The 24,706-nt window shown below is 37.4% G+C and overlaps 4 protein-coding genes across 8 annotated transcripts in view; 1 reads left to right on the plus strand and 3 right to left on the minus strand.

Moving 5' to 3' along the window:
- The window catches only part of LOC138019453 (uncharacterized protein KIAA0513-like), an 18,331-nt gene extending 15,514 nt beyond the window's left edge, over positions 1 to 2,817 (minus strand). The window contains exon 1 of one of the 4 annotated variants that reach the window (XM_068866246.1): positions 2,655 to 2,817. In XM_068866246.1, coding sequence (XP_068722347.1) covers positions 2,655 to 2,703 — 49 coding nt within the window. In that variant the 5' untranslated portion in view covers positions 2,704 to 2,817. Of the gene's footprint in view, positions 1 to 2,460 lie in introns of all 4 variants that reach the window. The other 3 variants (XM_068866245.1, XM_068866243.1, XM_068866244.1) reach the window with 3 other exon arrangements.
- The window catches only part of LOC138019455 (dynein light chain roadblock-type 2-like), a 13,407-nt gene extending 7,984 nt beyond the window's left edge, over positions 1 to 5,423 (plus strand). For both annotated transcript variants that reach the window (XM_068866250.1, XM_068866249.1), the window contains 4 exons: positions 3,079 to 3,154; positions 3,514 to 3,623; positions 3,940 to 3,997; positions 4,637 to 5,423. In XM_068866250.1, coding sequence (XP_068722351.1) covers positions 3,079 to 3,154; positions 3,514 to 3,623; positions 3,940 to 3,997; positions 4,637 to 4,683 — 291 coding nt within the window. In that variant the 3' untranslated portion in view covers positions 4,684 to 5,423. The remainder of the gene's footprint in view (positions 1 to 3,078; positions 3,155 to 3,513; positions 3,624 to 3,939; positions 3,998 to 4,636) is intronic.
- Positions 5,424 to 8,434: 3,011 nt separating this feature from the next.
- Positions 8,435 to 13,753, minus strand: LOC138019452 (transmembrane protein 198-like). The gene is made up of 4 exons (XM_068866242.1): positions 13,581 to 13,753; positions 13,238 to 13,478; positions 11,355 to 11,924; positions 8,435 to 8,771 (listed from the first exon to the last, which is right to left on the minus strand). The coding sequence occupies exons 1-4, from the start codon at positions 13,581 to 13,583 to the stop codon at positions 8,566 to 8,568; spliced, it is 1,020 nt and encodes a 339-aa protein (XP_068722343.1). The 5' UTR covers positions 13,584 to 13,753; the 3' UTR covers positions 8,435 to 8,565.
- LOC138019454 (BTB and MATH domain-containing protein 36-like) lies at positions 13,611 to 23,800 on the minus strand. Its single transcript, XM_068866247.1, has 2 exons — positions 23,108 to 23,800; positions 13,611 to 13,751 (listed from the first exon to the last, which is right to left on the minus strand). The coding sequence occupies exons 1-2, from the start codon at positions 23,696 to 23,698 to the stop codon at positions 13,743 to 13,745; spliced, it is 600 nt and encodes a 199-aa protein (XP_068722348.1). The 5' UTR covers positions 23,699 to 23,800; the 3' UTR covers positions 13,611 to 13,742.
- Positions 23,801 to 24,706: the final 906 nt, after the last annotated feature.

Here is a 24,706-nt window from a genome sequence, read left to right on the forward strand (position 1 = left end):
GCCTTCGGCGAATAATTGTTAATTATTAATAGAAAAATTATGTTTTTGAAAGCAAGTTAAAATTGAAGAGACTGGCCAAAGATTATTCTAAATGATTTAAATTTTATGAAAATTTGACATAATTAATTTAATTCAAACACCACAAGAATGTCTTTTGTCTGTAACAGAGATGTATCCAGAGTGCATCATTGTGTCCTGGGAGGCACTCAGTTTTCTTTTGGACGCACAGAATATATATAGAACAAAGAGTCCAATTGGACACAAAAAAAATTGAATGTTTATGCAAATTACATGATTGTACAAACACCAGGAAAAAGATGCGAACGGCATATTTCATAAGGAAATTGAACATTCCTCTTTCTCACAATGGAGAAATGGTCGAGTTCCTTAAATTTCAAGGTAAGCAGTTATTTTCAGATTATTTTTGTAGTCTAGTGATTTCATTTTGTCAACGATTATGTCCAGCTTGGGGTGTTAAGTTTTGAATTCCCACTTGTTGCGTGACATGATGTGGACTATTTTTAGGCAAGACAATCGGCGACACTGAACATTTCAGTCGAAGTTCAGTTTGTTACCTGCTTTCCAGGCAAATTTCAAGCATTGGTTTGCTTATCGTGAGCAAAATGACAGAGAATCCAATGGCGAAGTACGTTAAATTTTTGAATTTTTGTTTTGTGCAACCCTGTTGATATTAATTCTGTACGTGTACATGATACACGGTATGTCATCGTCTCGGTTCTTGTTTTGCACGTAATTTGTCTGTTTTGCAACTTATGCAACTTTTTCAGAGTTAGTGTTAAAATTAACGTGCTTAACATTCAATGGCTTGATTATTAACATTGGCCATGGCGAAGTCACAGCCGACAATAAACTGTGTATCGATCGCTTCTATTCGTTTACTCTTTTGTTCCCAAATTACACCTCAAGTGTTGTTAAAATAAATGATGCTCTTTTACAGAAAATTGAGATTTAGTTCTGTTTTTTTTTTTTTTTTGCTGTGGAGATCTAGATTATTTATCAACTAGAGCCAACAGTTGCTACAGCGTACGGATTCCTCAAAATGTTTTCAGATGTGATCGATGGAGCTTTGACAGCCCATACATTTTGATTCATGAATCAATGGGCATAACAGTTTCAAAGAATTTGATCATTTTATTTTAATTACATATTCGAGGGGAGAGATAAGACTTTATTTTTGTGCAATTTAAAAATCTGAAAGGGTATGCAGCAGCAATTAAAATTTTTCAAGAAGGGGTTCAGAGGACCCCCAAATTTGACAACCTGGATACATCTCTGCTGTAACAACTTAAATACCAATGTATGACAATGCTAAGGGCCTTAGATAGCAAATTAAATTATCTTAAGAAATCCTCTAGATAACATTGTTAAGTTACCATTACAAAAATTAAAATCCTGACTTGAGACATGAAATAGTATTTTTAAAAACATAAAATGGTGAGAGCTTCAAACATTTGAAATTTTTCAAGAAGACCTACTGTTTCCATGACACGAGATTATTATATCTTACGAGAAAGTAACAGCTATACAGATAATTACTATGGTTTCAAATACATTAAATTTTTACTTGACTGAATACTGTTTTAAACGGGCAAGCCTAAAACCCGGAATCCGGAATCACAGGTCATTGTTTTACCAATACAGAGAGTAAAAACTATCCTAAACATTCATAAAAGCTAACCTTAGGCCTAAAAACGTTTGTTTAGGTCTAATTAGGCCTAAGGTTAGCTTTTATGAATGTTTAGGATAGTTTTTACTCTCTGTATTGGTAAAACAATGACCTGTGATTCCAGATTCCGGATCCCGGGTTTTAGTTTAGGGTAGCCAGTTTTAAAGTACTAATGCCAAGTAACCTGATTAATGAAATGGCATCCGCAACATTTGTATAAGATCGAGTAAGAGATAGGCATACCGTCCAATCAGTAGTGTAGCAGCCCTCATAACCTTTTATTGTTTAGTAATGTAAGCAGTTTCTACTATTTTTACTTCATGTATATATACAGTCATTTTACGGGTTAGAATGAAAGCTTTACACATCGACAATTTCTACCTTGCAATCATGATAAATGAAGACACTGTAGCAAAATATTGTGTAACTAAATTGTGGGGCATTGCACAAGAATCTTCACTCTTAAAGTACATGTAACCAGTGAAACAAATGAATTACGTACTTTTAACCAAAGAAGCTTGGCTAATTAATTGCAGAAAACAAACTACATGTACACTTTACATGAACACAACCGCAATGTGTGCCTTTATAATTAATTTCTGATTCTATAACTGTTGTAAAACCAAAGAACCACGTTTAAGTTATTCATAGGCTTTGTTTCTTTCTTAATTCTTTATGGCCTATAACTATCTTTCTGATTTACTTGCTAAAGCCTTCCTCCAGTTCGAAGACCACAAGCGACATATTATTTTTGTTAATACGTACACACTTACATGTACATCTTACATGGACGCTCCATTTATGATCCAAATCCCCCTTATGGATGAGGTCCGTCAGACGACTAGTTGAAATCATTTTTTAAAAGCACCGATAAAACATGAAAGGGGAAAAAATTCCACGCGCGGAAGTCGGATCATAACTTTCCAATATACGTCGAGTAGTCGAGTTCGAGTACTAAGTGACATACCACAGTGACTTGTCCGCTCCCTGGAGTCCCCCAGATGTTCCACCGTCATAATAAATAAGCAGCCATTGGTCGTTTTTTTTCTTTTATATATAAAAACAAAGCAAAAAATCTGCACTGGAGAGACTTCCGATTTTCTCGCCGAGACTTTCGTTGAGCCCAAGAATATTTTATCCAGCAGTGTATGTTCATAAGAGGTAGGTCATTCATATATGGTGCCTTACATTGTAGCCAACCACATCAGCAAGTGCGCATGCGCTAGAAAGTATCCCAGAAGGCTGAGGTTTCGTACAGTCCGTGGCAACCTTGACCGAAAACAAGTTAAAATAGGACTGAAGGAAGATGGTGGGCATTTAGTTAACTTTTGCTTCTTTTGATTATCTGCACTCATAGCTAATGTAATATTGTCCATTTTTGTCTCTGTTAGTCTGAAGTCGAGGAATTACTGAAGAGAATTCAGGGCCATAAAGGCGTTATAGGGATAATCATCGTCAACAACGAAGGTACGCAAATTCAATTCAATTGGGCTTATTTTTAAGTTCAGCGAAATTTAAAAGTGTTTTCAAAAAGTTATCTTCTTGAATCATTGACAGCTACCTTTTGAGGCTGACATGTTGTCAGCTTTGTATTCTTTTTATGAACACACGTACGTAGTTCGTGTTTAATTTTATGGTTGTTCTACATGTTATAATTATGGTCGAAAACAAATTCTTGTTTTCAAAAATAAACTCTGTTTTCTGGCCACAGTTGGCCTCTTCTGCTGTTCTGGCTTTGGCCTTCAATACTGATGAACATACTTATGCATGCAATGAAATTTTGAAATTACCATAAAGATGTTAAATATAGATTCCTGCTATTGTAGGAATTCCCATCCGAACGACTTTGGATAACTCAACAACTGTTCAGTATGCTGGATTGATCCATTCACTGACATCTAAAGCGCGAAGCACTGTCCGAGACATTGATCCACAGGTATACATATTTAGATCTGACACCTAGGCATAACCTTTTCTTTTATTTAAGTTTTGTATTTTTCTTATTCTTGAAGAATCTGCCTACTGATTATTGATCAAGAGCATGAAGATTGCATGATTCCCAGAATAAGGGAAGCTTAAATAAAGTTCCCTAAAATCTGATTAGTAATAGTAATTGGTCTGAGTGGAGTGCAATTCAGGCAGTAGTCGTGCAAGTGATTTAAAAATGGCGCAATGCCGATTTCAAATTATGAGCACGATGACCCCAAGTTCAGAGGTAAACCCGGCTAATGTGTGCGCACTTTTCTTTTCAGAATGATTTAACATTCCTCAGGGTTCGTTCAAAGAAACATGAAATCATGATCGCTCCTGGTGAGTGAATTTTTCATATGGCAGCATTACAGTGCAACACGCCTTACTGTGGCCACCCAACAAACTTTCACATTTAAATGTTGCCAACTGCGTGTAAATAATGTCAACTCAACAACTCGTGCAACAGTGTTCAACTTACAACCGTGTGAACTTTGCAAGAAGGCATGACTGTCAATCAAATTCACACACCCTGATTGGCAAAAAATGTTCAAATTGTTAGGTGGCCAATTGTTATGGCGTGTCACACTGTGAAGTAAATTTAAGGCCCATATGAACTTGTGAATGCACTATAGTTTTATTAATTCAGATCCTGAATATGTATGTAAAATTTCTTTTTAATGGTCGCAAGCACGATATTTATAAACATTACTTCAAGTATGGACTTATAAAGACCACAAAATAAACACAGATTTGATAAATCATGCTATTATCTTGAATCTTGAGGCAAGTTTGCTTTCAAAATTTCCACTGGCCAGAAAGAGCATGTGATTACTATCATTCAATTTACGCAAACCCTGAAGTCTTCTTTTGCCTCAGCTCTGGAACCAATTTCTTCTTATTTAAGGAGAAGAGGGATGTTTTTAAAAGGGCTGTTGCTGTAATCTAATATCTTACCGATTGCTATTTTTCATTCTGCAGACAAAGAGTACCTGATGATTGTTATTCAGAATCCATCTGCTCAGTAGACAGTACTGCATTTTAACATGAATTTACATTTTTGTAATGTTATATGGTGACAGTCATGTATCTTAGTTTTTCATGATGCTTTTTATTTTTTCCCTGGAAAGTGCAAGATGCATGTGACATTGTTTTCCTTTATCTAGATAAAAACATGGAAATAAGAACTAACCTTAAAATTGTATCTTAAATAATAGAAAATTATTGCTGACTTTCTTAACACAGTTCATCTCAAAGAATGCTCCTATGTATTATTGTATTTAAAGTGGTGTCAGGAAAAAAAATCCTTAAGTTCTAGTAGAGTCTGCTTTGGTTTCTTTACTAGATTACATGTAGGCCTTTATACTCATTTAAGGAGATTCCCTAGTTTTGCATTGCGCAACCCTACTGTACATAATTTCTTGCATCATTGGCAAGCACATTAGCTTGCGCACATTAATAAAATGGCGGATTTTCATTGATGCCAAGCTCAATCTGTCAAGGAATCGCTATTTTTTCCTGAACAAGTATGGTGACCCCAGCCTATATTTTTATTTTGCTGAGAACAGTGTCTTCATGGAGTACCAGTAGTAAGAAAATCAGCAAAAATCTATGGCAATTTCATAAAATTTTATTGGAAGGAGCTATTACGAGTTGAACAGTACATGTATATACTCAAGTTAAATCAGTTTTAGAGTGTTAAGTGCTCACAAAGGTATTCAAATACATTTTTCAGGTATGTACCTGAATTAAACACAGAATGACACCAGGCTCTGCATTACATCAGGGATTACATTTTAAAAAATCATTGAAGCTTAATTATTTGTCCAACATTGGGGATGTGCGGCAAATCAAAGTGGGTTAAATAGCTGTATATGTCAGCATCATGCCATAGAAACGAGCTTGGTGACCCCCTTTTTTTATCACATTTACCGGTATATCATCTCCTTGACATGTCACAAGTTTTATCGGAAATCTATAACAAGATCAGTTTCTAGGGTATCACCTGAAGTGTCAAGTCTTCTTACTAGTGCTCAGGGCCACTAAATGGGAACACTATACATAGAAATTAATTGAAATTAACTCAAATGAAATGTTGTTTTTTTTAGTAGAGGCAAAAACCTGAGTACCCAGCGAAAAACATCAGACTGACTCAGAGCAGAGTAGAGAACCATCAAACTCAACCTACATTTATTATGATGCCAAGTCTGCAAATCAAACCCAGGCCACATTGGTGGGATGAAAGTGCTCCAACTACTGCTCTCCTTTTCTTGCCAGAAACTCATCTGCTATGGGTTCTGCTGTACTTGTACTTAAATGCTGAGTTGAAAAGACCCACATTGTATAAACATCTTTTGGTTGCAAGCAGTAAAAATCATTAATTTTTAGTCAAATCTCTTGAACTGTAAACAGTCAACCCATGAGCTGAAAAGTGTTTTTCTGTTATGGATTACATGTTCAAATCAAGACTGACCCATATTGAGAGGATTAATGTTTATGAAGTGAAACGTCCTTTGTTATTCAAATTTTGTGCCAATCACTGGGACAAGATCCTTTTTTTGGCAACCGGTAAGGCCGTGGTGGGCACAGTAATATCAGGGATGGTACAGTGGCGAGAGCACAAGTTTGACTTCTACCATTGTGGCCTAGGTTGATTTCTCAGACTCAGTGTCATGTGGGTTTGAGTTTGTTGGTTCTCTACTTTGCTCCAGTTTTCCACTCTCTGCAAAAACCAAATTTATGTTTGATTTGATATCAATGTGCAGTGTCCATTTGCGCCCCTGAGCACTAGAAGACTTGACAAACAAGAGGCTACGGGGAGCCTATACTCTGTTCAAAGGAATTTTAGCCTACCCGGTATTCAATTATTTTTTGTTACAATATCTTGGTCAACATCCAGTTCAATTCCATGGTGCAAAGTCCTCATCCGGTGACCCAACCACATGGTTAAGTGTGATTGTAGAATGGTTAACAACTATTCACCGAAGTGGAGGTGGCTACATGTAGCAGTGGATATTTACCGAGCCATGAAGCAGCGAGGTAAATATCCAATGCTAGCCACCAACACTGGCTAGAAAGCGTTGCACCGGTATCGCAAGGTCACGGGTTTAAACCCCGTTTAAGTCCTGAATTTTTCAGGCTTCTTTACGCAGTTGCGAAAATTGTGTTCATAACTGCGAAGACCAGAGCTTGATTTGATATGAAACTGTTGTTAACGCTTGAAAAGCCCTTGAAAAAAAGGATTTCGTGGAAAACTCCTTAAATTTTTGCTTAGGTAAACATTGTTGAGATTGCATCCTGCAAAGTTTAAGAGACATTTCAAAAATTGAGCTCAAAATTGACTATTGGGAAACATTAAAACCAAAAATTAAAATGTCCGTGCATGAACTTAACTTGCAGGATGTGGGAAGGAATATCAAGATAGGCTTTTTCAGGAAAGAAAACAGAAGCACAATGTATGGCATAGAAATCGTCTTACAAAGATCCTTGAAAGCTCAATTTCTTGTTCTTGAATACTCTTGGAATTTACAGACAAAATCCAGCACAAACCCTGTAATAAAGAGCCTCCAATAGGCCCTTTTCCCCCAGGGATTTCAATTTGAATGGGGAAAAGACCAGAAGCAGGGATCAGTCTGAGAGTGATTTTTTGGGGGGCAGGCATAACCATTGGGAATTTAACAAGAAGTGACCCCTTTTTCTGCACACAAATCCATTTTTCAAGATAGTACTCTGCCAAGGGTGTCCACACGTCCTCTTATCAGGATATTAAAAACGTGTTCAAAGAGCTAAATTTTAATTGTTTTTAATCCTTAAACATTTCCAGGAAACTAATTTCAATAACAATAATTATTAACAATGTATTATTATATTATTGAGCATGCTGTAAGATGGGAAATCAAGAATTTTAAACTTTAGTTTGTTTTAAATATGTGCTCAGCAGCTGTGCTCTGTAAGAATTTTTTTACATTACTTGTAGTTCTCACAGTAATAAAATTACCAAAATGTACTCTGTAAAGTATTTGACCTTTTTACTCATTTAATGTTACTTTAACCTTAAATTATCTAGTCCAAAACATTAAACGATACACAACTTTTTTGACCCACACAATGATAACAACATTTATGGGAATTTCTTTCTTATGACATTTCTTAACAACCTTCAGAGTTATTTGTTCTCTATTTGGGCAAAAAATAAACTGCTTTTTAAAATCAGTTTCTTTAATCTACATTGAGAATTAATTCACATTATGTTGACTTCTAGTCCTTTTGCTTGAAATGTATTTTACATTGAAATTTATTATTGTGACTTTTAAGATGGACTTTTATCTTGTGTTTACATGTAGTTATTAAAAGATACCACAATTAATGGGGAAATGACTTGTTTTCACAGTATTCAAGATTGAAGAGGCTCTGTCCTTAACTAAGATGCTAAAAGATTTATTAATATCTGCAAAAACTTGCAAATAATGGTGCTTTTTACATTATGACTATGTTACCTCATGATATTATTTATTAGCTTTTATGGTTGTTTGTGATGAGAAGGATGGAAATGAACAAAGTGTTAGAAAAGTTTGGGAGTCCCATGCAATGTCTTTTTCTTAAATTTTGAGGAATGTTTTTTGATTAAATTATGGTGATAAAGATTATAATATTACCAGTATATATCTATATGCACTTTTTGTTGCAAAACAGACAAACACCCAAGACAGAGCCCCTTTTGCGTGCGTTCGATTGACCCTATTCCATAATAAGAATAAGTGGAGTGATGATTTAAAATGGTATATCTGCAGCATTTTGAAGCAACAAGGATAATAAAAATATGTTGAAAACAGCACTTTAGCAGGTGTTTGACAATTTTAATGTGAATCTTTGTAGGAACGAAAGATTTTAAACTTCTATTCCATGTATTCCTATTCTGGAATACGGTCAATCAAATGCACGCTTGGATAGTAATCTTCCAGTAGCAAAGAGGACCCCTTTGGAGTGTGTTCCATAGTTTGTGATGGGGTCAGAGATGCTTGGCCTTGCTCCATTAGCAGTTCAGTCATTTCTATGTCATCCTGATCAGGAGCTGAGTAAAATGGCGATCCCATTGAATAATGCTTGTTGAGAAAGTCTGTGCACGGATAATGATAAAAACAATGTCATACATGAATGTTAAAAATGCAGTGGAGTATGTACGCAATGATGAGGGGCAACTTAGTCTGACAATGCCTTTGCTGTAGACAACCCTTAATTTCAACACACTGTGTCAGGAGATGTACTACAGCTAACATTGTAAAATGTAAATGCTTCAGTGTTTATAGTGGAAGTGCACTTAGCTACATGTATTAAGCTAGTTCACAGACACCTCACTTTTCATAATCTGAAAGTGAATGCAAACTTAACAGAAACATGATTAAGAATCCCAACGGGCAGGAGGCAACTAGTTGGCTATTACAAGCGTGGAAACAAATCGCGACCAGAGTTTAGGATGGGAGCAGGGGTGGCCCAGTGGTGAGAGCACTCGCCTCCCACCAATGTGGCCCGGGTTCGATTCCCAGATTCGGCGTCATATGTGAGTTGAGTTTGTTGGTTCTCTACTCAGACTGCTTCAAGAGGTTTTTCTCTGGGTACTCCAGTTTTCCACTGTCCACAAAAACCAGTATTTGATTTGATTTGAGTAATTTCATTAGTGTCCCCAATTAGTGCTCTAATTGCTAAATCCATTGACACTTAAAGTTGTCATTGTTGTTATTATTATTAGTCATAGCCCATGACCAAAGGTCCCTTAGAGTTTTCTCCTTACTTTACAGCTCTATTATTATTATTATTATTATTATTATTATTATTATTATTATTATTATTATTATTATCACTGAACCTGGGGCAACCACATGCAAACCCAACACCCTAACCACTGGACCATGCTGCCTCAGATCAAGTCATCATCAGATTACTGCCACTTAATGGGTTCTGTGAATCATAGGCACTGTTTGTCAGCCTACACTACTGTGCTGCTTACTTTTGAATTACGGCCATTCTCATTCCAGAAAGCTACAGTCTTTTGCTTGGCACAAAAAAAAACCACCTGGTTTGTTCTCACAAATGTGCAGTGAAAGTGAATTTCAAGCACTGGCAAAATTAATAATACTTAGACCAAGAGGGGGGCCAGAAGTCCTTGTTTCTTGGACTTTTTGGTTCAAATCCGGCCAGAGGTTCTTATTCTTGGAATTGAACCAAACATTTGTGGCCTCTGTGTATGACGATTAAATACAGTTGCCTACAGCATCTTGGTAAAGTGCGTCATCAAGAAATGAAAGGGTTTCAGCTGAAGCCCTAAGGACAGATATCAAGTGGTGTACAAAGTGATCTCGTGAATCTGGCAAAGATTTCTTTCACCATTAAAAAGAAATGTCTCTTTGATGTAAACAGTACAAAAACATTCAATTGAAAGGTTTCTAAGCAACCTCAACTTACATGTAAACTTATTTACAATTATGTATAACAGTTTTTACATTTACTTCATTTTTTTTTTCATGTAATGTTAACCAGTAATTTTTCACTCAGAAGTGTCGACCAAAAATTCCTACAGGCTACATTGATTAGATGAGTTTAAGAGCAAATTCAAACAAGTAACTAAACGATTCTCTAGTAGAACACCAAATGAATATTAACTCTTAATTGCTGAAAGTTTCAAGTAAATTCTGTGTTGTTTACTGAAAGAAAGGAATGAGTGGCAATTCAATTTTCTTTTTAAATAACATCAATCCTCTGATTCAAACAAACAGAAATGGCATATTTTCTTTTTTGCTTGAACTTCTTGAAGAATGTGGTGACGTAGAAACCATCTGAACCCAGGAGTTACATACATTTTTAATGTAACTCAATGGAATTTAATCACCGTGCATTTCAACAACCTGAGCAGAAGTCGTCTTCAGAGTCCAGTGACCATTGGAAATTCAAACAAATGTAGTGATGCTCTGGCCTGTGTTGTGATTGCATCACTTAACTCTGGTCTGTGTTGTAATTCTAACACTACATGTACATGTACATTTGTTTGAATTTCCAACTGTCAATTGACTCTGAAGATGACTTCCACTGAGTTTTTGAAAATGCCAGTCCTTCTCAGGACAATCAAATTCCATCAAGGAATGTGGTGTGATGGTTTGCACCAGCTATAAAGGATTACATGTATAATGATAGTCACATTTGCTGTATACTTACTGATACAGTAAGCCAATTTTTTGCTTTATCAGAGAAATTTAAACATCCATGCAAGATGAAACCCTTTGTATCAACGATGTGCAATGACTTTCTGACACTAGTAACTACTAGTCCTTTCCATTTACAAAAATGTACAAGTAATGATACAGATGTATGCCACACACTGTCTGACAATGCAAAGGGTTGAATAACACAAAGAATTCGCACAAAGATCACACAAAGATCCAGATTTCCCTCTTGAACATCCCCAACAATTCACACATTTGTGACATAAAGTTATCCCTTCAATATTACAATTATGGTATACCGGTATTTATAGAAAAACTTATTTGTTCCTTTTGGATCCACCAAAAAACTATTAGCGATGACTAAGGAAAAATTTATCGTCTAAATTTGTGTTGCATGCAAAACTCACAAAATGCCATTTCAGTGCACCTTCAAACAAGCTGCGACCCTTCATTTCGATGAGAACGATTTCTACGATGATTCTCACCCTTTTGAGGCTTGGGCGGCTTTTTTCCAGTCTTAAGAAACTGAACTAAAAAACCAATGAGAGTCATAAGAGGCCAAACCCCAAAGGAAATCCATGAAAAGAAACAAGGTCTTCCTGTAATTTCCGCAATGAAAACTTTCTGCCAGATATGATGAAGGAAACGCATGTCCTCGATGAAGTAGTCCACTCCTCCCATTATTAATGCTGCACCATAAACCGATGATGTTAAAATCAGAACAACCCGCTTCCACCAAACATTTGCCCCTGCCACAACAACGCTGATACTGATTATCACACCCAGGGGCACTGAAAGCGATTGGTATGCATGCAAGGATGCTAAACCAAAAAGAAATGCCATTGTCACACAGAAACCAGCAACAATTCCACTTGAAAAGAGTCCGCAAAAAATTACAGTTGTACAAAGGATCCCTCCAAAGACACCAATTGCTGCTGTGATTAGGAGAACATATTGCACTTCAAGGGTACTTCGTATTGAACATATCAAGTAGGTAAGAAGTGCGGCAGATGAGAATCCAGTGGCAAAAAGAGTTATTCTTTGATACTTGAAACCTACAAGACAAAAAAAACATTATAAATGGGAAAAACAGAACTTATTTACCCCCACTAATAGATTTTTCCTTGCTCTTTACAGCTGAAAATTGATTTTCCTCAAAATATAAACATAAGTTCCCAAGCCCCACCCCAGAAATTTGGCATAGAGATCACACAATAATGCATAAGATAATGATAATATTTTAAATAATCTTATCTTAGGTATGGATGCTGCACTCCAGCCAAAATATTGTCAAATCGTAAACAACATTAATTAAGTTGAACGCTATAATCTGTTTTCAGCTGAACTTTCCTTTGCCAATACGAGGGTAGCTCATGTTTTCACGCCCAAGAAATCGAAGAATGGACAGCCCCTGCTGGGACTTTGCTATTTCGGCAACTTGAGACATTTTTGATACTGGACTGTGGCCAGAAATAATGGTCACTTTGAAACTGATCTTAAGTTGTTTGTGACTGAATAAATTGCCGTTAGTAAATGTACGCAAATTCGTGCCCATAGGATATAGCTATCCTGTAGCTAAAATGTAAAAAAGAAAATGATAACCAAATTATAAAGTAGCAAAACGAAATATCAGAAAATTCTACCGAGAAAAGATGAACTTGCATAAACGGAAATTCAACATAGAACGGGTGGATTTCGCTTTTGTTCTCTCCCATAAGTCACAGGACATAACAGAAGATGTAGGGAAATTTTCCTACCAGCGCATTCTATACTTTAAACGTATCTATCGGCGTTTTAGTCCCCTTAAAACAGTGGAAGTGTTACTCCTAAAATCTAAGAGAAGGTTCTCGTTAAAAGCGCGTTTTAATTAATACGATCAACTTGTCCTTTAATTAAAGAAACATATGGTACGCTAGTCTTTGGAGACGATAGTCGACATGTGAAAACATGAAAACGTTGCTTGTCCCGGTTAAAGCAAATTTAAGAAATTTAAGGAGGAATAGAACTCGAAACTGCCCTCTCCAATGGATTTTCTCCGTCTGTCGATATAATTTAAAGCTTATCTTTTCAAGAATCTGAGGATAATTGGTTTTCCAAAACCTGTTCTCGCCCTAATATGTAAGCACAACAAGCAACATTTGTTCTTCTCATTCTGAGTAATTGTTTCATTTCCTGCGCAAAAGCCTTCACTAATTTATTTTTTGTAGATTCCGAACTCGAACGCTCTTTCAAGTGAACAATCTTAGAACAGAGAAAATATATTGTAAGATGAGATTGATCACGCGCGAAATCGTTCGCTCGAAACTTTTAAAATTAATCTATAGACTGCCGCCGAAAATCACGAATATATATGAAATTTTATCCTCACCGAAAAGTACGTGAAATCCTCCGATCAGCACACATAACGAAGCTGCTATCCCTGGTCCAAATGTAATGGGAAAATCCAGATCGCTCCATTCGCAACTGAAAGATTTAAGATGAGGTTCACTTCCGTTTCGTGTATTCGTATCGTTCAATGGCGCGTTGTTCGCCGAGGTCACAGACGTCCAGAGGAAAACAATTATTAACGTTCGCAGTGGTGGGAATAAAACAGACAGCAGACTTTTAATCTGAAGTTTAACAATAGTATAAATAGGAAATTAGTGGGTAAACAATGTAATTCTGATAGACTACAAAGAAATTTAAAAAGCAACGAATCGATCGAAACTCACCATGACTGCAAGCGTTTTCTTGTTTTTGGTCTTGAACAATAATTATTCAGCTTTGATCAGTTCGCACTAGTTGAATTTTCATCTAAATAGATTTAATCAACACAGCTGTGTATAAATTTCCTTCTACAGTTGCGTTTCTGATCTCCAATAGCTTAACGCACCTCAATATTCCTAAACAAAAACACAGCAAGAAGCAGCATCAGTCTCTTGACAAAGCCTTTACATGCATTTTCAGAAATGATAAATAATTAACATAGCGTGACATGTCACGCGGTCTCTGTGACATTTTTGCAGACGAGGCAGACGAAGTGAAAAACATTTCATTGAAAACAGCTTAAAATATCCTACATTATCATGACTACGGTATTTGATTCTAGAAACAAACACCAACTAGGCAAAGAAAAACAGTGAAAAAATAGCGCTCTATACATCTCCTGACTTCTTTACAAAACTTGGAAATATGAAAAAAGTTATTTGGAATGAACAGGTCAGGTCTTAGGCACTTCCCCAACCTTAATTTTCGAAAATTTATCTGTTATGGTGCCCATCTTGGCAATCGATGTGTCCCGGCTATCACACATCTAACCCTATCACATATCTGTGTATTCAATAAATTCAACATTCATAGCACGAAATAAAACTGTTGCCACATATCTATGTTATATTCAAGAATGGAAGTAGTCACAATGTCTCGGAGACGCGCGCTAAATTAGGTTCGGAAATATTAAAACGGAAAGATATTTTTCGAAGTAATATATGAGATATGTACAGCTTACCAGGCTTCCCATTTCCACAAGAAATTATTTTTCTAAGACTTTGAAAGTTTTCTCTGCGTCAGGAAAACGTGAAATACTCTTTCGTAAATTATGGGGAATATGCAAATTATATAACGTGTATTCTATTTTTGGTCGAAAGCCTCGTGGCTGATTGACAACGTGAAAGTTACTGACGAATTTGCAAATATGACACATTGACACGTAAGGGAACTCAATTGATTTTGTATTGTATTCACTTTATTGTATGCCTCAGTTCAGTCTTTAAAAGTCACGTTTGCTACATGTCCCATCTCTGGGCGTCGAATACTACTCTGCAACCTCGCTCAAAATGATTCCAATAAGCTTGATAAATAGAGGATATAACATGGCCGTGCGGAGAAACGAAATTCCCTTCGAGTGTTGAAAACTATGAATGAAATATTAATTTTTCAACACGGGAAGATAAATTTCGTATCTCCAAGCGGCCATGTAATATTCTATTTATTATATAAACACCAATGAAATACTAAATCATTTCACGTAAGGCGCGATTTTTATATGTAACCATAGCAACAGTGATCTTTTCAACTGTGAAGATAACATGTTACCCTCACATGTGGAGATATCATGTTTTTGGTATTTCATTGGGGTTAATATAATAAACAATTTTTTGTCCTCGCTTAATTGAATATCAAACTGAGTAAGTAAGCATTTCTTTCCCTGTTTACTAACAACAGCCACATCGAATTAGCACATCAAGCAGAAGGGAGGGAGAGAGGGGCGTCATTGTTTTCCATCGTTTTCTGCTAGTTGAATCATCGGTGCCAGTGTGACGCTTCGCTCCCTCAGTTTTCGTTGCGAGATCTCAGTGATTAATTCATTATGCACGAGCGTTTTCAAGCAACGGAGGGCAACCGGAAGCTGGGTGTTCAAAACTTGTCTTGTACTGCTCTCACAGAGACCATTTGTTAGAAACTTTGGCCAAAGTTACCTTCTCGACTTTTCTCATACATTGTGGGGATGAAATCGCGCGAATTAAGAAATATACCGCATAGAGCCCTTCTCGTCGAAAAGGGCTTGAAACTCACCCCTGATTAAACTGCCATCTAAGATACCTCCTTGCTCCGAGAGGTTTTTCTCCAGGCCTCCGGTTTTCCCCTCTCCAGAAAAACCAACATTTCTAAATTCAAATTCGATCGAGTGCAGGACCTCCCTGAAAACCACTTTCGGGTGAGTGGAGCTTCCTGGGTAATTATTAATTATTATTACACCGTTGTGAAATTGAAGAGAAGATGAAAGAAAACAAACTATCGTGTAGGTGGTAGAGACTCAGTGGGTGAATAACTAACAAATAACGTATTGTTATTTTGGAAGCAAGAAAGACGGAAGTTAGATTTTCGTGGACGAAAATTCCGTGAGATTAGAAACCTGCTCTCATGTCAAAACAGGTTTTAAGATCATCGCTGTTAGCATAAAAAATTGTATGAACACCACAGTCTGCACTTCGTTATGGTGATCTATGGCCACGAGCGACGTTTTCAAAGTTCTCAAACTTTTGAGAACTTTTAAGTTCACCTAATATAAATTACTTTTTTTTGTATAACAATCACACTTTTTTTTTCCGTGATAAAATTTTAAAAAAGCTTTTATTGATTACTAGACTGAATAGATGGAGAGGGTTAAAGACAGAGTCGTTAGCCAACGAATTTCCTATAGCAGAGACTGGGATGATGATCCTCTGTTGGTTGTAAACATGAAGATACTATGCCCTTATTGCTTAAAAAACGGTCTTTGACATCACTGGAACCCTTCAATTTCCTTTGGCTAGTTATAGACAAATCCACAATTTAACTTAAATAACGTTGCCCTCCACAGGCTTCATGTTTCCCGTTACTGAGTCATACAAGGATATAAAATTCCACAATTAGACAAAATAGAAGCGCAAGATGGGCACTGGGACAGAACTGTCTCCTTCATTCAAAACGAGTTTATTACGTGGAATGCCGAAGGCATCCACGTCTTAAAACCGGGCTGGAATCTTTTTTTTGTTGGTAGTCACAAATGTGCGTACCCCACGGATATTGAAATAATCTCCGATCGGGGAGACTCATTTATATTCCCTACGATATTTCCTAACTTCCCTGCCCCGAGGAGAACTCCTATACTTCCCAAGCCATCACGATTTGTCTCTGCTAGCGCGTTAGACCACTCGGCCACCGTGACACACTTCCGTCAGATTGGTGAAAGCAAATATTTATAATAGAATCTTTCCGCCCGCCATGATTGTTTCAGTATTAAACTATTCGATAAAGTGGATAGATTCTTTTTCTTTGAGAAAGGCAAGCTTTAAAGGTAAGGAGAATTTTCTACGTTATTTCTAGATCTTGCTTCGTACTTGTGTGTTCCACTGTGAACATTATTATTTTGCATACAACGAATACTTCATTAGAAGCATTTTGCATAGAACGAATACGTACTCCAATATTTCTTGGGAACCAGTTTGTTCGCCGTTTTGACGTAGAAAGAAAATAAGAAAATAGGTTTGAACGGCCAAACAAGATAAAAAATGAAATCAAGTTTAAAAAAAACGAATTAGCTATCGCCGTCACGGGGACTTCGCAGCCGTCCCCCATCCAAGTACTAACCTCATTCGGAGGAGCTTAACTTCAGCTGACACTTGGACTAGCATCAACGATTGTGATCTTTATGTTAAATTCGCACATAGATCTTGTCTAACTTTATAACACTTGAAAGAAAAAAAAACGCACTAACAAGAACCAGGTGTTATGCCGTCATTTTGTCACAGATGTATCCTTTGTTTCGTGAGTTGTCAGTAAACACGCAAGATATAACTTGATCACAGGCGGCCGCTAAAATCGATGTCACTTCCGATTTTGCGATTTTACCTGTATGACCAAAAGTACGATAGAAAAATTGAACTCTGATGGAACATAACAAAAATCTCCCGAAATGTTTTTCGCTGATGGCAAATTGTTTTATTCTCGATCGACACTTCCTAAAAGTTCCTTCTGCTCTCCTTAAAAACTACATATTAATATTTATTTACTTTTTCGTCAATATTTGTTTTGCATAAAGCAGGCTAGCAAAATCTGTACCTTGCTTTGTTCGCATTTTTGAGCGTTAAAATAGAAGTTTTGGGCGTATGTTCCTGACAGCAAAAGTCGCATATTTTAACGTCCCCCATCCAGATACTAACCCCGCTGGAAAGGGAAACTTTAGTAACATTGGTCTTGGAAAGGTGTCAGAAGCTCAGAGTACACGCTTAAACTTGTGGTGAAAAAGAAGTTGTAAATGATCAACATATCGGCTTTGAAGCCAAATGTTTCTCGATTTCCTGTTATTTTCTTCAATCGTTCTGGGCTTAGTATTTTACTGAACCACATGTCTTCTTAGAGGGTATATAGCAAAGATGTCTACCATGGCACCGTAATGATTTACGATACCAAACAATGCCGTGTACTATTAGAGCTACATATTGTGCAAGGATTTGAATCTCCTGGAAAAAACAAAACGCCGCTCAGTTGACAGTTATGGAAAAAAACACTGTCAAGTTACTGCACTACCACACGCAATGCGTTCTTACTTTAAAAAATATCCCGTATCTCCTCAATTCTACCCCCCCCCCCCCCCACCTCCAGACTAAAAATCCCGTATCCCCACAATTTTTTTACCTAATTATCCCGTATCCTGATCGCTTCTCGGGCTTTTGGCTAAGATTAGTTTCTTGGCCAAGGACTACGGTCAAGTACTATTGTACAACGTACGGTACTTTTTCGGTGCCGTAAGGGGCAGGCACAGAACAGTTTCGGCTGTTTTGTCTGTTCTCTCGAAAACGATGACAAGGGTTTTTTGGGTTTTTTGTTCAGCTCGAGTGTAGAATCAGGACGAACTGTTGTAGTTTCTGATAACTATTTACTACTTGTAGCTTTTGTTGAATTTTGAATCGATGATAGAGAGAGTTTTGGCGATCTCAATCCGGACTGGACTACTGGATTTAAGGATTTTTCTTAACGAGATTTCAAGTTATTGTGGAACGTTTGGTACCAAGTTACTGAAATCAAGATTATGGAATTGTAAAATTAGAACTTTGGACTGGACTATACAACACGCAATTACGGAATTTTTGAGCATTGAGAGAAATAGAGCACGGATGTTGTCTTCTTGTCTTCGCCACGGCAAATTTATACAGTTTGCAAGGAACTAAACCAGGATTACAGAACCAGACGTCGTTTACAGGGCCCGGTTGTTCGAAAGCCAATTACCTTAATCCAGGATTAGCGTAAACTTTTGTTTCATGTTTTCAACTTTTTGGTCACAGTTTCCTTTGCTTATTTTTGTTTTTCAAGATTGACTTCTTCTAATGTAAGGTTTTTCTGAATATCAGCCTTGAACAGCATTTGGGAGTAGAGGATAAAAGTCGTTTTAAAACCCAGTTTCTGAACAACTGGCCCAGGATGATAAGTTGTTGAACTGTGATTTGTAATAAGTTTTTCGGATGATTTAAGGCTGATCCTGTAATTTTTGGATGAGAGGAGTTAACGAAGCAAGTAAAACTGTAGGATTTGAATTAAGTTTCCTTCCAAAAAATAAATAAATAAAAGATCCCGTATCCTGATAACCTGCTAATAGGGCTTCGTTGTTTGCATTTGCAAATTTAGTAACATTAGTAATGAGTTTTTACAACAAAAAACTTTAAGTTATATTACCGATGTATCTTTCTAGTAATCTTTCGCCATTTTCCGAAGTCTACCTGTACTTGAAGTTCACTGTAACTGGACAATTTGTGTTAACTGTTTGCGCATTCCACGGATACGCCCTTGTAGGCGTCTTGTTACTTTTTAAGTCATTACAATAATGAAAATCAAACTAGGCGACATGAAATGGTTTTACTTCACAGCAACAGCAACAGTTTATTCTTTCGTTTTTGTCTCTGTTTTATTTATTTATTTATTTATTTATTTATTTCAGTATTTACTCACACTCAACCTTTTCTAGGGAATTAATGAATCTACTTAATTACTGAAGCGCTTAACTACGTAATTCATTTTAAAATCTACCTTTTAAAATACGAGTGAAATGAACTGTAAGTACAGCTAGCGTCTATGCTATCTGCGAGTTGTGTAAGAATTTAAATGTAGAATCGTTGTTGCGTTACATAAATTTTGTAAGGGTTTGTATGGGGAATTTTGCCATCGTTATTTAGGGCATTAAAATTGACATACAAATGCACCAGAATTTCTTACATTGCCTCCCTGTCTTATTTATGGTATGTTCTTAGTATTTCTGGCCGTTTCAGCGCGATTCTAGGGAGTTTTAGTTTTACCGTTGCTCTTTCGTATATATAATTCCCCAAGGGTTGGTTACTTGCTGGCAGCGGTGTCGCATATCCACCGAAGGAAATCAGCCGTAAATCAGGAGCTCATGATGAGCTCCTGCCTTAAATTAATTCAATCCGAACACTCAGGTCGCCTCCAGATCTAGCCCTGTGCACGTTAAAATCCTCCTCTAACAAATGCCTTTCTCTATCGGACAAAAACAGCCGCGGTGCGGGAATTTCGGCTGGCTAACCTAACGACTCTCTTCCATCCAGGACTGTCGACAATGCTTTGCCGCCAAGTTCCGTGCACGGAACACCTTACCGTCAGGGCCCAAGGTTCAAATTTGTTACACACCGGGCGGGCGGGCAACGATGTCAGCGACAGGTGCACTGTAAAACAAACTGAATGTTTATGTTTTGTTTGCGAAACATTTTTATGTAACAAATTTGAACCTTGGGCCCGGTCGGTAAGGTGTTTTTAAGAGCCAATTGCCAGGGGCGGATTTAGGGGGGGGGGGGGGGGCCGAGGCGGCCGCGGCCCCCCCTTTCAGTTCGTCGGAGATTTTTTTTTGTCAAAAGATACAATAATTTTATCATTTTGTAAGCAGTCTGTTGGAACTTTCGATTTTTTTAGCTAAAGCGTGATTTTTCGCTAATAGTATGACCAAAGTTGTGCGAATAAACTTTCAACTTACAGGCGCTAATATTATCCTTTCGAAATGAGGAAGAAGACTGGATGCGAAATACTTGTCTACAGTCAACCTATCTTACAGAGACTGTAACAACGTAAAATCTTAATGCCTATATATATAATTATATATATTTTGTGACTTTGAAGCGAAGAGTCGAAAACCCCACTCATCATTATAACCATAACTTATAATTTTATTCAATATGGAGTCCTGATACATTACGTTCCAGATTGCACCAGAGTGCATATAAGAGTACCCAAATTTTCAAAATTTTCTGGGGGGGCATGCCCCCAGATCCCCCTAGAAAGTAGCGCCTAAGGCGCTACTAAGGCGCGCTAACGCGCGCTGATTAGTATTCTTGTTCGGCCCCCACTTTCAGAAAATGCTGGATCCGCCCCTGATTGCTCTTTTCACGGGTAGTTTTTCTTATTTGCATTACAATGTAATCTAACGTGGATGCGACGCAATTTCGGGTTAAAACTACCAAATAGCCCGAAATTGCCTCACATACAAGATAGATTATATTGTAATGCAAATGAAAAAAAGTAACCCTGAAATGGGCTATTTCTGTAAACATCGTCAAATTTCGAATTTCTTTATATTTTGCCTAAATAAATTTGGAAAATAGTATCCAAAGATCTCGAAGCGTTTAATTTTTTCTGAAATCGAGGAAAGTTCCAAAAACGCCATTTTAGCACTCTGTCCGCATCACTTCTAGCCTGCGAACGCAGACTTATTTCCGGCGGTCGTTTCTTTTCGGGGGAGAGATAAACGACCGCCGGAAATACGTCTGCGTTCGCAGGCTACATATCACTTCCGAAAATAGAGTAAAATTGACGAGTGACACAGATTCTCGATATTTAAAGAAATTGTTTCGTGCACGGAACTGACGAATCAAGCATGTTGCTGATGGCAAAATCAGCCCACTTCGGGGATTTTCAATTCCTTTCCATGAAAGTTTGTCTGGTATGAGGATTGAATGATGTAGCAGCATTACCGGGCAGCACTATCATCCTTGGTCGCGGCAGAAGTTCGGGTCGATTTGAGCTTTTTGGAAGAATTTACAGCAGCTTGTCTTTCCGACTGCTTCATTGGGGTTTCCAACCTTGAAGATAAATATAGGGGGAGAAACAGCGAACCTACAACCCACTGGCATAGCGCTAAAATGGCCAAATTACGCCACAAAAACAATGATAAGGTATCGAGAAGACAAGGTAAGACATTTTTGTTCGATTCTTGTTCTTTATTTTCGACTCCTAAACAAGTTTGCAAATTCCCATACAAACGCTTTTTAACTGTTCGGGATGTTCAAATTAGGTAGGTCGTAGGTTGAAGACAGAGACTCTATATTCGCGTTTAATTCACAGACGTAGGTGGGAGAGGACAAAACGCGGATCCCTACTCCATGGAGTATCCTATTGAGTACCCAAATGGAGTACCCTAAAAACACTATTTCGAATGAGTACTGTTGATCCATGTGTAAGCAGCATCTCAAATAGTGCTTACTTAAACCTTGGCAAGAGATTATGAAGGTAAGAGAAGTAATCCCTCATACTGGCCCTATTCCCATCGTAATCCCTCTGAGGTTATTTTTAGATGATATCAATTTTCCCGCCGATAATGTTACCGCGCGCGTTACGTGGCAGTTTCGTGGAGGAGGGAAAGTGCAACAAATTCTGTACGATGCCACTCTCCGTTTTCAAAATTGAGTTTCATGGCCTGATAAAATTCATTGTCTGCAAGATACAGGTTTCAAACATAGATCCTTGGAATTGCTTAACTGCCTAGTTTACAGTGATACCAATTTGAAGAATTTCCAATCTATCAAATTAACTTGAATCCGATAACACGGGTTCAAAAATTTTTAGCGGACGCTTGATCCAATTTTTCTTTCATGTTTGGTACTGTTGTAGAGCTCTATCTGCCTACTCTATCACCGTATCAGAATTAAGTCAACATATTTTAATCCCGCAAAGGAAACCGAGAATGCGTTTATTAAAGTCAGAGAGATCGTACTTATCGACTATAGTCTTCCATTTGCCATTCTGTACAAAATCCTGTCGGTTACATAACTCGTTCCTTCCAAGATACAGGTTTCAAAACATAAGTCATTGTAATCGGTTAACTCTGTAGTCAACAAGTCACGTTCGTCCACAAAATGTATATACACGTTTGTCTCTCAACATCCTCCGCCATTTTTGTTTGATGGTAAATCGCGAACGACGCGAATCATTGCGTGGGAATTCGCTCAGCTGTCAACATTGGTAAAAATGAGGACATGTGATTGGCTATCAGTTAACCCTCGTGGGAATACCGGATCTCGCAGGAGATTTTAAAAATAACTAAAAAGGGATTACGATGGGAATAGGGCCAGTATGAGGGATTACTTCTCTTACCTTAATAATCTCTTGGCTTTGCGTACTCCTCAGTGTACTCCTTAGGGTACTTCATGGACTCCATGGGGTAGGGCTCCGCGTCATGTTCTCTCTTGACGAAGGTGTCTAGTTTACCTGCGTATGTTGAAGGCAGAGACTCTATTTTCGCGTTTAATTCACGCAGCATATCGGCAACAGGCGAAAGATCACCACAGTGCACTTTGCTCAATCCGCTGTCGTTTTGTAAACAATTTAAATAACTATCAGTGGTTGAAGAATGACTAAGCCTAACGGAGCCACTTCCTACGTTTCTTCCGTTAACGTTACTTCCTTTCTGACAGCCATGTTCATAAAGACTACGACTCACTTGTCTCAGTTTCTCCTGGCAAGTAACCTTTACATCTGTACATTGTTCCTCAAGGCGTTGTATAATTCCTTCAGCAATCTGCGAATAGTTGTCTGATTCAATTTGATCACGCTTTCCGTGCATCTTTAATTGTGTTAAAGTTAATCTACGTGCCTCACTGATACATATCGATATCAGTGATTTTATTTCGTATTTTTGAGCGTAGATCAACATACCCAACACGTCCTCCACTTTCCTGCTTTTAACCATAGAAACCATGAGATTAACACACTTCTGAACAATGGGATCTATTTGGTATTCATGAGCAAGTTCAAACAGGAAGTAACAATTTCTTTTGGTGATTAACTTCTCTTCTAGGGATGGATACATCATCTGCAACATTTCCTCGAATTCGCTTGCTTTTTTTCCGGGAAGATAGATTTCACCGTTATCTTTCTCCTTGAAATCTGTTGTGAACATTCTCTCGAAGACAGGAGACCAAAAGGCAAGAACGCCTCGATGAACGTGGAATCTTTGATCTTCAACAAAAAGAACGACATCACTCAACTTCCATGACTCTGAGAAATGTGGAGGGTAGCTTGTAGCCGCCATGCATTGTGTGTGGTTGAACACTTAAAGGACTGTTAAGTTTAATCGAAATAACTGGAGTAATGATTTGGCTCCTTTGGTGGGCTCAATATGGACGTCAGCTGAAGTAATAACTGCATGATTATGCAAAGAAAAATCAACCGCATGACATCACTTGATAAGTCAAGCGAAAAGGAAATTGGAAGCAAGCAAGCGTAAATACAGGTTTTTGTTTAAAGTGGTACTATGATCAAATTTTTTCCCCTTGATTTTTGGAGTGCATCACATAGAATTCCATGAAAGAACAAAAACGCCATTTACCGTTTGCAAATACCTGCATTAGTTCCCGAGATATTTAAGTTTGAAAAATGGGTAAAATATGTAAATGAGATGACTGATGATGTCTTACACTCAACCCAATATTATGTTGAGTATATAAATAGCTACCTTGGCCAATTTGCAGCGCAGACCATTGAAACTTGGTAGTCTAATAGTTCTACTGGAAACACACCTATGACTATAAAAAATTCTGTTCCCATGGCAACTCACTCTTTTCCAGTCCCCACCCACTTGATTTCAATATGTTAGTGACTTTCAGCTTGAAAAATGTTAAACAAGGCCACAAACTCGAGCTAACATATTAATATGCTTGCTGGATCATGCGTATGAAGTGCTGTTAGCAAATATCAAAATGGAATGCTAAAGGTGGCCAGAGAAGCTTTTAATATGGGGGAGGTCTGGAACACAGTATGATGCCATGGTAACAGAACTGTTAAGCTCATATTGTGGAGAACATTTAGTAGAATCTTACTGCAAAAAATCAAAAACTTCTGATTCAAATTGGCTGAGATATCTCTTTTCATCATATTTGAACAAAATTTGGTCGAGTGTATGACGTCATCACTTGGTTAATTTGAATATTTTAAAAACTCGAATATCTCTGGAACGAAAAGAGATATTTGAAAAAAGTAAACAGCATGTTTCTTCTCAAACAGACTACTTGTTTATGTTTCAAAATGGCTTAGATAGGAA

This window comes from Montipora capricornis, chromosome 10 (assembly GCF_036669925.1).
Source record: "Montipora capricornis isolate CH-2021 chromosome 10, ASM3666992v2, whole genome shotgun sequence".
Taxonomy (NCBI): domain Eukaryota; kingdom Metazoa; phylum Cnidaria; class Anthozoa; order Scleractinia; family Acroporidae; genus Montipora; species Montipora capricornis.